This window comes from Microplitis mediator, chromosome 1 (genome assembly GCF_029852145.1).
Source record: "Microplitis mediator isolate UGA2020A chromosome 1, iyMicMedi2.1, whole genome shotgun sequence".
Lineage (NCBI taxonomy): Eukaryota > Metazoa > Arthropoda > Insecta > Hymenoptera > Braconidae > Microplitis > Microplitis mediator.
In genome coordinates, this window is record NC_079969.1 from 2470087 (window position 1) to 2481879 (window position 11793).

The following is an 11793-nucleotide window of genomic DNA, read 5'->3' on the forward strand; positions in this document are numbered from 1 at the left end:
TTATATCTCACGGTTATAATCTTGCGGCAAAATGTCATATAATCTAGGATATATCCAAGTTATAATCATGGATACATATTTGACTACATTTTCGGTTATAAATATTTTCGTATGGGATGGCACTGTGCAAATAGCTATATGTTCGCTATAATACCGATTGTACACAGTAGTGAAATCGTTATTTCCATTTAATAATGAAGCATACATTGAAGTAACATCGTCTCCAAAGTAAGTCGCTTGTTGAGTCATGTTTATCAAACTAAATATAAAATTGAAATAGAATGCTGTTGCTTTATCCGTAGTGGCCACTTTAACGGGATAGCCATCAAGCATTTGAGTTTTATCGAAAAACAGAGACTCACATATTTTATGATCTGAAAAAAAAAAGAAAAAAAAAATGTTCGTGTGCTATTATAACTCTAGCGGATCTGAATCACGGTATTTACTATAAATTACCGCACTCTGCCGCATTTTACGGTAGTTTACGGCATTTTTGCCATAACCACGTTACGATACTTCACTTTACCGTAAAATACCGTATTCAGATCCACCAGGAATATTATGGTAGTAATACACAGAAAAAAAGGATTTCTTGACACAAAAAATTTTTACTCGCCCCAAGAAAATTTTTTCCCAGCCCAAGAAATTTTTTGCATAATGAATTGAAAACAGAAATTTTCTCATGGCGAGAATGAATTTTCTCAGGCCAAGAAAAAATTTTTTGAGTCAGTAAATTTTTTCTCGTCCCAAGAAAATTTTTGTGTTCAATTTAAAATATAAAAAAATTCTTGCGCCCACACTGATAGAAAAACTTGATTTAAGAAAAATTTTTTCTTCAAAATGTGGTTCTTGTTTCAAAATTTTTAATTGTTTTAATTCAAGAAATAAGTCCTTGAACCAAAAAATTGAAATTCTCGGATAGAGAAAAAAAATTCTTTGTTTGAGAATTTGATTTTTCGATGAAGCCTTTTTTGTTTTGAAACAAAATTCTGACATATTTCGTTCAAGAATTTCTTGCTCTTGGATTAAGATAGGCAAAATCTAGGTTTAAGACATTACCGACTCGTTTCGAGAATGGCGCGGTTTTTAAATCAAGATATCAATTTACTCAGCTTGAAAAGAAACTTTTTTTTTTATTTTAAAAATAAAAAGTTTTAAAGTGATTTTTTAGGACTACATTCATTTACTTCAGATATGTTAAAGTAGAAATTTATTTTAAAAAAAATTTTTTTTTTCATTACTTTAAAAACATCTTCTATCAAGGAATTATTACTTGAACCAAAAATTTAAAGTTCTTAAAATAATAATACGACATTTTTAGTTGAAGACAAGTGGTATTGCTTGAAGAATTCGATAGTATCGATTGAACATAATATAGTTTCGGATCAAGACACGAGAGTTATCCATCGAAGATACAAAATCTATAGAGCCAAGAAAATCTAAATCAAGACAAGAATTTCTTGAATCAAGACATTTGGTTTTCTTCAGAAATAAATTCTTGGCTCAAGAAAATATTTCTTGATTCAATATAAATTTTCTATCAGTGCAGAAATTCTTTTTTTCTGTGTAATCTTAATAAGAAATAATATTTACCGTTCGTAAAAGATTGATTGTAAAAGGTAAATGGTAGGTAATTTATATTACTTTTGACCCAAGGATTGGGTGCTCGATTTGTGAATGGATTATAAGTATACAGGCTGGTTTCATTACCGGTCCTGGAACAGACCATGATACTTGATAACAATCCAACCTGCCACAGTACGGTGAAAATTTCCAATGAACGCTCGCAAGAGTTTTCGGTTTCGAAGATCACAAAAAATAGGGATTTCAAACTCCATGACGGTGAATAAATCAGTCTCAATAAGAGTTGGAGCATCTCCTTACCACTCGACACCGATAAAATATACATCGGGTAAGTTGGATAGTACAGCTGAATGTTTTTGGCAATGAAATTTTCGTTGATGATAACGACAGGCGCCTTTATTGTAATCGGCAAATTTTTGAGAAACGTCTCTACCAAGTTCTCAGTTATGACTATTGGATTTGATGTATTTGCGAAACAAAGTTCGAAAAGTTGAGTCTGTTGGAAAACAAACGAAAAGTTTATTATAATTATTATAATTAAACAATATAGAAATAACTTGAAGAGAAAAGAAACTTCAGTAATGGTAATAGAAAAATTAATACCAATGAAGGGGAGGGTGGGGCAGAGCGGCCCCCCTGAAGTTTTGATCAAAAAAAATTTTTTTTTTTTTCGACTAATTACTATAAATCCGATATGATTGCGCATTTTTACCCCTGCGCATGACATTTGGGGCAAAATGAAAAAGCCCAAAATTTCGAAAAAGTGATTTTTTCATATTTTTATCGTCAAATTAAAAAAAAATTATTATAATTCCACATTTCTAGCCCTACGCATAACACCTGGGGCAAAATGGACCAGCCGAAACTTCCGAAAAAATTAATTTTTCATATTTTTCGGCCGTTTCTCGATGTAAGAGGCAAATTTGGTCACTAAAAATTTTTAAAAATAAAATTTTTTTTTTTAGTTGATAAATTTTTGAAATAAAGTAAAACTATAGAATTATTTTTTTTTTTTTATTAAATAACAATTAGTAATTAAGGTAATCGAGAGTGAACGATTTATTACACCTTACAAAATTTTTTTCGAGTAATATAAAACCAAAAATAGTTGTCAAGAGAAAGAAATACATTCTTAATGATGAAAACAATTTAAAAAAAAAAAAAAAACGAAAAAAAAAAAATTTTTTATCATTTTTTGGAGGGGGACCGCTCTGCCCCACGAAAAATTTTTTTTTTTTCAGAATTTTCGCAAAATGTTCATAAATTTGTTCAAAATAGGACAAAAGTAACGGGAAATTATGATTGAAAGCCACAAAAAGTAATAATTGGTTTAGGAGGGCCGCTCTGCCCCACCCTCCCCTATATAAATCAATCTGAATTTAATTACCATATTTGTGTGTGTGATTGGAGGATTCGTTGGTGATAAATTGAAGTATTTTAATTCGTAGCACGAAACACTAGCGAACAATGCACTCAAAATAATATTCTTTATCAACAGCATTGTGATTATTTTTATTGAATTTCTACAGCAAATAAATTATTGAGTTGACTCGAAATGGAATTCAAAATAATAAAATTGTTTTAATTTTATAATATCTAAATAAATAAATTAGCCGATACTTTTGAGACAGCCGTCTGATCACTTTGTGCGAACAATTAATAATTAATTATTTTATTTAATAATGATAACTATGCTGCAGAGTATTTTTCGAATTAACAATTTCTTCCCGTCGAGGACTATATATATTGCCGAAATTTCGACCTGCGCAGAAACTATATTTGCATACTGTCCCATTTCTGTAAAGATATTATTCAAGAAGAAGGGATTGGAGAACAAAGCTATTGGCTACCATAAGCTTACGTGGTGAAAAATGAAGAGCGTGCGCATATTGTTCGATCAATTCTAGTGGCCATTTGGCTTTAGTTTGCCACATTGCCGTTTCTTCTTGTTTATAATTGCAGACTGGAAGTTTCATAATTGTTTGGAATAGTATTGATTTATGAAAAATACAATTCTGAAAAAATGTATATTTATAAAAGTGAAAAATGATACAACTTTAAAAATAATGAATTGCCATAATAGACCTATTTACATTTCTTCTTAAATTGGTATAAAATGTTGGTCCCTCCAAACCATTTGTTAGTTGGGTCTGAATTTAATTATTGTGTTTATTGTTAAATATATTTTTATTAATTTTTTTTTAACTAATTGGACCATTAGAAACAAGAACCAGCAATAGCAATATACTCTCTCGGGTTTGCGCGGCAACTTTAAAAGCCAATTTCCGTAGAAAAATGGCCGAATTGACTATTATCATTCGAATACTATAGAACCTGCATTAAATATTAGATAAATTTTATATTGAAAATTTACTTAGCGCAATAGTTGAAAAGTAAACTCAAACTGAAACGTGTGACAATCAATAGTATTACATGCATTTGCTTTTAATTCTGCGGATCGCCAGTTCTTCTAGCTTCTGACTATGGCCTTCGAGCCAATAATTACTACTAACAGTATTGATCGATACAGAGACTGATACTGCATTTTATAACTCGTAAAAAATTATAAATATTTTTTTAACGCCTAAAAATCTACTTAAGTCTATTCGTTGAAAAAAAGTTTATCGTAGATACAATGACTTCATCTTGTTTTTCATAACCTAAGGATATTTCGAAGCTAAATTTACTTCCGTTTACTTGCACATGCAGTAGACGAACCTTACAATCATGAATTGCGACGAAAAAATGCATGACAATAATGAAAATAATAATATAAAGAATTGATAATTAAATTTTTTTATATTCTAATAACTTTGTAAGTTATTTTTTTATTCAACAATACAGGGAAATATCCTAATTTTGAGGATTCGGCGATACGCGAGCCAACTGAAGGCCTTTTTGGGTGATTTTACATGTCGATAGCCAAAAATGATTTGATTTTAGGAGTAGAAATATTGACACAATAGACCTATTTAAATTTGTATTTGCAAGTTTGTACAAATTGTTGGTCCCTAAGCTATTTGTTAGTATAGGGTCTGCATTCACTTATTTGGTTAATCTTAAATATTAATCGTTTATTTGAGAAACCCCATAAGTCATGTTTTTTACGAAATTGGGTTTTTTGCATTTTTGGGTTCTTTGGATGTCCCTCCGTAGAAATCAATCAAAATAAGCATCAAATCAGCGTTTAAAAAAAAGTTAACGGGGTGACAGCAATTTCATTTAATTAAGAAACCTCATAAGTCAATGACTCAAATAAACATATGCAGTTTTAGTTTTACAGAAATAATTTTTTTTTTTTTATTTAAAATTCGCGCTTTTTTTGGGAAATTGATTTCAAATATTGTTTTATTGTTAACTGTTATATGACTAATTAAAATTTTTAAATTAATTATAATTTTTTGTAATTTTTGAGTTTCAGAGTTCAAATACATATTTAATACTTCATTTTATCAGTGTAATAAATGATTTGAGTGAAAACATTTAAAAAAACAATTATTTTATAACTTTTTTATCCGTTTGGTTGAGAAACCCCATAAGTCAATCAACTTTAAATAATTTTTTTAAGTAGTTTCAGTTAAAAAATTAAATTTTTCTTATTGGAATCTTTTTCAGAGACGCTAACAGTATTGTATTCAATTATTTAATTATTATTTTAATGTCAAGTTTTTCCAAAAAAAATTTTTTTGTGTTTCCTGAAAAATTTTGTTTTCTTGATCGACTTATGAGGTTTCTCAAATAAACGATTCATATATAGTTATTAATTTTGTTTTAATTAATTTGACCCTTTTAGGGACAAGAATCAGCGATAGCAAAATACCCTTCCACGCTATTTGGGCTGGTGCTGCAACTTTGAAGGCCCATTTCCGTAGAAAATTTGCTAATTTTACTATTATTGTTCGATTACTTTGTATCCAGTGTTGAATATTACATAAATTTTATATTTAAAAATTTTCTCAACGCAATATGTATAAAGTAAACTCAAATTGAAATGTGTGACGATCAATAGTATTACATGTATTTGCTTTTAGTTCGATGGATGCCAGTTCTCCTTGCTCCTGACTATGGCCTTGATGACGTTGATGATTCACTGGATGTACTCAGACCTCTTCCGTAACCTGAAGGGCTGGTTAGTGATGATGATGAACTACCAGGAGTTTAAAAATTTGACATTCTAAGGTTGCAGGAAATGCTCGGGAATGCACCCTAATTAATATAATTATTAAGGGCATTTTCAAACAGTGCCCCCCACTTTTTAAAAATATGCAATGACTTTCAACTGTCATAATCGTATTAAAATTTTATTAATTAATTAAAAAAAAATTAAAACCTTAACTGAAAAAAGGACAACGTAGTCGTAATTTTGTTGAGATATAAAATTAAAAAAAAATTACTTACGATTGATATCAATTGGGAGATAAACGAAATTTTTTGAATAAATTTTAGCCGCCAAAATTTAAAAATTCGAATTATAAAATTGACATGACGATTTTACTGAAATTTATTTAACGAATTTTGTTTAACTCCTAACTGATATCAAGTGTGAATAATTTTTTTTAAAATCTATATATCGGCGAAATTACGAGTACGTTGTCCTTTTTTTAATTAATGCTTTAATTATTTTTTAATTAATTGATAAAAATTTGACACGCGTATGACAGTTGAAAAATATTGAAAATTTTTAAAAAGTGGGGGGCACAGTCTGAGAATGGCCTTAACGCAATTAATTTTTAATGAAATAATTAAATTTGAATTTTGAAATTTCGCGCCAAGGCGCTACTGCGCGTTGCCGTATTCGGCGTTGAAATTTTTGCTAAAGGAGGCGGTCGGATCGCAAAATCGATTCCTTTGTATCGACTGACGGTTCGATAGCAACACCGGCAGTCAGTATCATCGATAATGCCAGTGATCATCTGTAAAAAGTAAACGCCTCCAGCTTAAACTTTGACATTTTCAGAATTAGTTGTCAATAAAAATATCAAAACATTTATCTCACGTCATAAATATTTATAAAAAATTAATTTTCGCTACACGAAAAATAAAAATGGAGTCCGCGGTAACAGACCTCGAGCAGAGCGTAAGTTTTTCTTAATTTATAACCTCACTTTTATTTATAAACAACTTAAAATATTTAAATACGAAAACAGATCAATCAAGCTAATGGTAAAATAGCATCAATTACATGGAAAATTGAGACTTTTGAAAATGAATTTCCTCTGGCCGACAACCAGGTCTGTATACTGACCAGTATTTTTAAATATTTTTCATTAATTATAATTATAATTAAACGACACCAAATTAAACTGTCATTTTAAATAGCAAATAATCATGATCCTGAAGTTAGCAGACATTTAAAAATTTTTGAATTTTTTTTTTTTAAATCAATTACAAAAAAAAAAAAAAAAACTAAAAAAATGCACATGTAGAAAATTTAAAAAACTACAGGTGCAATTTTTTCAAATATTTTTTTTTTATGGCTTATCGTCTAAAAAAAAATCCAAAAATTATTAGACGTCTGCTAGCTTCAGTATCACAAATAATCCGGTGTAATTCTGAAGGTAATAAAAAAGGAATGGTCCTGATACGTTAAGTTTTTCGGACATCATCGTGGCACATCCACATGTACAGACATCCGGAAGTCAACGAGCAATTTTTTAAAATTAGATTGTTTTTAATATGAAACAAAATATATGGATTTTAAACACATCGAATATGATAATAAGAGCATTTATGTTGATAATAGATGATAGTAAAGTTAGCAGACATTTGAAATTTAAAAATATTTTTTTTAACAGACAAATAGTGAAAAAAAAAAATTTCTAAAAAAATGCACATGTCGGAAATTTCATAAACTATACGTGCAGTTTTTCAAAATATTTTTTTTAATATTCATTTTTTTGTTAAAAAAAATCTAAAAATTTTTAAATGTCTGCTAACTTTATTATCATTGATAATAGTGTACAGGTATTACCTTACAAAAACAAAATAAATGTAACAGAGGTAATTGAAGTCTGCAAAATCGCTTGACTTTGACATGTTGGGAGTAATGCACTTTTTTTTTTATAATTTATCGTTAAAAAAAATAATTACATGTCGGGTAACTTTAGTATCATCAATTAAAAGTAATTTAAAATTTTTTAATGATGATAAAAATTAAACAAAATTGTAAAAACGAGCAACCTGCAGTCACACGTGACTGCTCTAATATCACTACTAAATTTATAAAATACGCAGAAAAAAAGTATTTCTTGCCGCAACAAAATTTTAATTTGCACCACGAAATTTTATGCATTATCAATTAAATACAAAAATTGTCTTGGGGCGAGAAAAGATTTTTTTGGTCAAGAAATAATTCCTTGCACCGAGTAATTTTTTCTAGTTCTAAATAAATTTTTCTTTTCAATTCACAATGCAAAAAATTTATTGGGGTAAGTCAAAATTTTCTTTAGGCGAGTAAAGATTTTTTGTGTCAATGAATCCTTTTTTTTTCTATGCAGACTTTTTTGGCTTTGAGAAGTTTCCTAAAACCAAAAGGAAGTAGAAAAATCTGTCATTTTGAAATAAGTAACGCGATATAAATAATATAGATATATATTCAGTGACATTCAGTCATATTTAGTGGCAGAATAATTAAAGTATTAATTTATTTAAAGAAAATAAATACGATCATCTTTTTTCCCGCGTAATTTAAATGTAATTCGAATGATATAGATAAATCTATTTATCTGAATACTTGGCAATTAAAAAGAGTTTAAAGTATGAAAAGGCACAAATTCAAGTCAAGACCTATCTAATGATACCAATTTCAATAACATTAACTAATTCTATCATATAGATATGGCGGGAACAAAATTTTACTTATTCTCTTAATAATATAGCTTACATGAGGAGCTGATTATCAAAAGGGTATCTTTTTATTTTTTAGGTTTTAAAATATAAATAAAAAACTGTTTACTTTAAGCTATAATATTTTTTATCAATTTTATTTTATTCCTTTGCATAATACTCGGGGTGATACAGCTCTGATTTAATTCTCATGAAAAAAACTAAAATTACCAGTGTATTTAATATTTGAAATTCGAAAAAGTGCCCTTTTGATTTCAAGTACTAAAAAAATGTTTCAGACGTATTTGACAAAATAATTATCTAATAATATTTTTTTATTAAATTTTATTAAATTAGAAACAATTATTTATAATTCTTAAACAATTATTAACAAATATTTTTATTAACAAAATATAAAACAAAAAATAAATAATTCTAAATTAAAATAAAAACACATAAATAACATTTGTATTAGGGTGATTCAAAAAACAAACAAATTTTTTTCTTTTCTTCCAAACAGGTTCAAAAGTTTCGTTTAGATAAAAAAAGACGCCTGTGAAAATTAGAGCTCTTAATATTAATATTAACATTGTCCGCATTGCACTTTTCTATTTTCCATAAGAATAACATGGGAAAAATTTTTTTTATGTCTTCTGATTTTTATAAGTAGCTAACGATGCGTCATAGGAATAATTGACAGGCACATTTTTGTAGGGAATTGAATGCTCTACAAAAAAGGATTCTTATCATTTTTTGCGGAATCTATTTGTTCAAAAGTTATTTGAGGTTGAAGTCGAATTCATATTAAATTTTGAGTTTTTCTTACTTTTCCGGCGAAACTATCAGACCTATTACAAAATATCATCAGACCTTTTTTGTAGACAATTTTATTCCCTAGAAGTTATACCCATAAAATTTTTTCGAATTCCGCATTATTTTCTAGTTATTTTCATTTTAATGTCATGCTCATAAAAAAAATAGTCTTCTGATCGATTTTAAGAGCTTGACATTAAAATAAAAATAACTAGAAAACAATGCGGAAGTCGAAAAAACTTTATGGGTATAACTTCTAGGGAATAAAATTGTCTACAAAAAAGGTCTGATGATATTTTGTAATAGGTCTGATAGTTTCGCCGGAAAAGTAAGAAAAACTCAAAATTTAATATGAATTCGACTTCAACCTCAAATAACTTTTGAACAAATAGATTCCGCAAAAAATGATAGGAATCCTTTTTTGTAGAGCATTCAATTCCCTACAAAAATGTGCCTGTCAATTATTCCTATGACGCATCGTTAGCTACTTATAAAAATCAGAAGACATAAAAAAAATTTTTCCCATGTTATTCTTATGGGAAATAGAAAAGTGCAATGCGGACAATGTTAATATTAATATTAAGAGCTCTAATTTTCACAGGCGTCTTTTTTTATCTAAACGAAACTTTTGAACCTGTTTGGAAGAAAAAAAAAAATTTGTTTGTTTTTTGAATCACCCTAATTTGTATAATTTACTAATAATAATAAATTATGAATTATTTATCAAAATTTACAAAAAGATCTCCTTTTGATCCGAAACGTAAATTTTATTATTTTTTTTATACCGAAAAAAATTGTAATTAATTAAATTTGATAAAAAATATCACCAGAACCTGAGGTTTTCTACCAGATTCTAAAAAAAAAAAAAAATCGATAATTTATCACAGATACCCTTTTGAAACTCAACTCCTCACATGTCGGGTAATTTTAGTATCATCAATTAAAAGTCATTGAAAATTTTTTAATAATGATAAAAATAAAATAAAATGATAAAGATAATTTTTGTTAACAGGAATCGGTGCTAAAATTAATAAAATCGGTTGCGGAGGTAACTGAAGAATATCAATCTCTGCGTAAAGAAATTTTAGAAGTACAACAAATTCAAAAGCAACTTACAGACTCACTGAAATCAAAAGTATCCCAAGTACAAAAACAATATTTTGTGTTACGCGACAAAATAATTGGATCTGAATTATCTACAGCCCAAGACGAATCAAACAAATTGAAGTAATTTCAAGACTACGAATATCACACCTGGAATCTATGTGCCAAAATATATGTATAAATCAAACTTATGGTATTCCTACTCAACGAATGCTATAGATTATTTATAAACTTAGTTAGTTTAATTAATTTAACCTTATATTGTTAATTAGTATTAATGAACCACGACCAAACATTTAGCCTTCTCTATTTATTAGGAATTTAATATTTAATCTTTACTGTTGTATCGCATCGGCGTCATAAGGGCGTAAATTGTTTATATATTTTTTTTTAACTAAATACCTTTTCTTATCGAACACATAAAATACAAATTTTTTAATCATTTAATTTTTTTTTTTAACTTCCCGCTAAGAAAATTGTAAATTTTCAAAAATTCGTGAAGTTATTGGTTTTGGTCCGATTTACGAAAATCGAATTTCCATCAGATGTCGACGTTTCGAGGTCCTAGGAAGCTATTCTGACTAATTTCAAGATGATGTCCGAGTGTACGTATGTAAATACTAGAGTGTCTCAAAAAATCGACTTTTTTTTTCTTTCTTGAAGAACATTGAAAAATTGACAGAGTATCTCTAGACAAAGACCCTGTTAAAATATGAGGCCTTAATATTAATATTTAAAGGTGGCGATTCACGATTATCTATTTTCCATTTAAATAACATGGGAAAAAAAATATTTTAATTTTGGAATTTTATACCTCGGCGATGGCTTATTGAACAGATATGTTCAGGATATATTTTTGTAGGGAATTGAACGCTCTACAAAAAAAGTCTCTTATCATTTTTTGATAAATCCATCTGTTCAAAAGTTATTGGAGCTCGAAGTCAAGTTAGAGTAAATTTCGAGATCTTTTTATTTTTCCGGCGAAACTATCGGACTTATCATAAAATTTCATGAAATCTTTTTTGTAGACAATTTCATTTCCTACAAATTATCATTGATAAATTTTTTTCGAATTCTGCATTTTTTCCTAGTTATTTCCATTTTAATGCCAAGCTCCTGAAAAAGTAGTGTTCTGATCGATTTTACGAGCTTGGCATTAAAATGAAAACAACTAGAAAAAAATGCAGAATTCGAAAAAAATTTATCAATGATAATTTGTAGGAAATGAAATTGTCTACAAAAAAGATTTCATGAAATTTTATGATAAGTCCGATAGTTTCGCCGGAAAAGTAAAAAGATCTCGAAATTTACTCTAACTTGACTTCGAGCTCCAATAACTTTTGAACAGATGGATTTATCAAAAAATGATAAGAGACTTTTTTTGTAGAGCGTTCAATTCCCTACAAAAATATATCCTGAACATATCTGTTCAATAAGCCATCGCCGAGGTATAAAATTCCAAAATTA

At 28.3% G+C, this 11793-nt stretch overlaps 2 protein-coding genes across 2 annotated transcripts; one reads left to right on the top strand and one right to left on the bottom strand.

The window, feature by feature from the left end:
* Positions 1-3271, bottom strand: LOC130678198 (uncharacterized). The gene is made up of 3 exons (XM_057485271.1): positions 2972-3271; positions 1594-2080; positions 1-374 (listed from the first exon to the last, which is right to left on the bottom strand). The coding sequence occupies exons 1-3, from the start codon at positions 3083-3085 to the stop codon at positions 1-3; spliced, it is 975 nt and encodes a 324-aa protein (XP_057341254.1). The 5' UTR covers positions 3086-3271.
* A 3213-nt stretch (positions 3272-6484) lies between these two features.
* LOC130674479 (uncharacterized) lies at positions 6485-10513 on the top strand. Its single transcript, XM_057479825.1, has 3 exons — positions 6485-6661; positions 6732-6815; positions 10235-10513. Exons 1-3 carry the CDS (start codon positions 6629-6631, stop codon positions 10451-10453), a joined length of 336 nt encoding a protein of 111 aa, XP_057335808.1. The 5' UTR covers positions 6485-6628; the 3' UTR covers positions 10454-10513.
* Positions 10514-11793: the final 1280 nt, after the last annotated feature.

Bases quoted from the DNA above. Each gene is read 5' to 3' on its own strand.
- LOC130674479 (XM_057479825.1), top strand. From the start codon at position 6,629: ATGGAGTCCGCGGTAACAGACCTCGAGCAGAGC. The intron at 6,662-6,731 runs GTAAGTTTTTCT...ATACGAAAACAG, and splicing joins TAACAGACCTCGAGCAGAGC to ATCAATCAAGCTAATGGTAA. The intron at 6,816-10,234 runs GTCTGTATACTG...TTTTGTTAACAG, and splicing joins TTCCTCTGGCCGACAACCAG to GAATCGGTGCTAAAATTAAT.
- LOC130678198 (XM_057485271.1), bottom strand. From the start codon at position 3,085: ATGCTGTTGATAAAGAATATTATTTTGAGTGCATTGTTCGCTAGTGTT. The intron at 2,081-2,971 runs GTAATTAAATTC...GTTTTCCAACAG, and splicing joins CAATCACACACACAAATATG to ACTCAACTTTTCGAACTTTG. The intron at 375-1,593 runs GTAAATATTATT...TTTTTTTTTCAG, and splicing joins CAATCAATCTTTTACGAACG to ATCATAAAATATGTGAGTCT.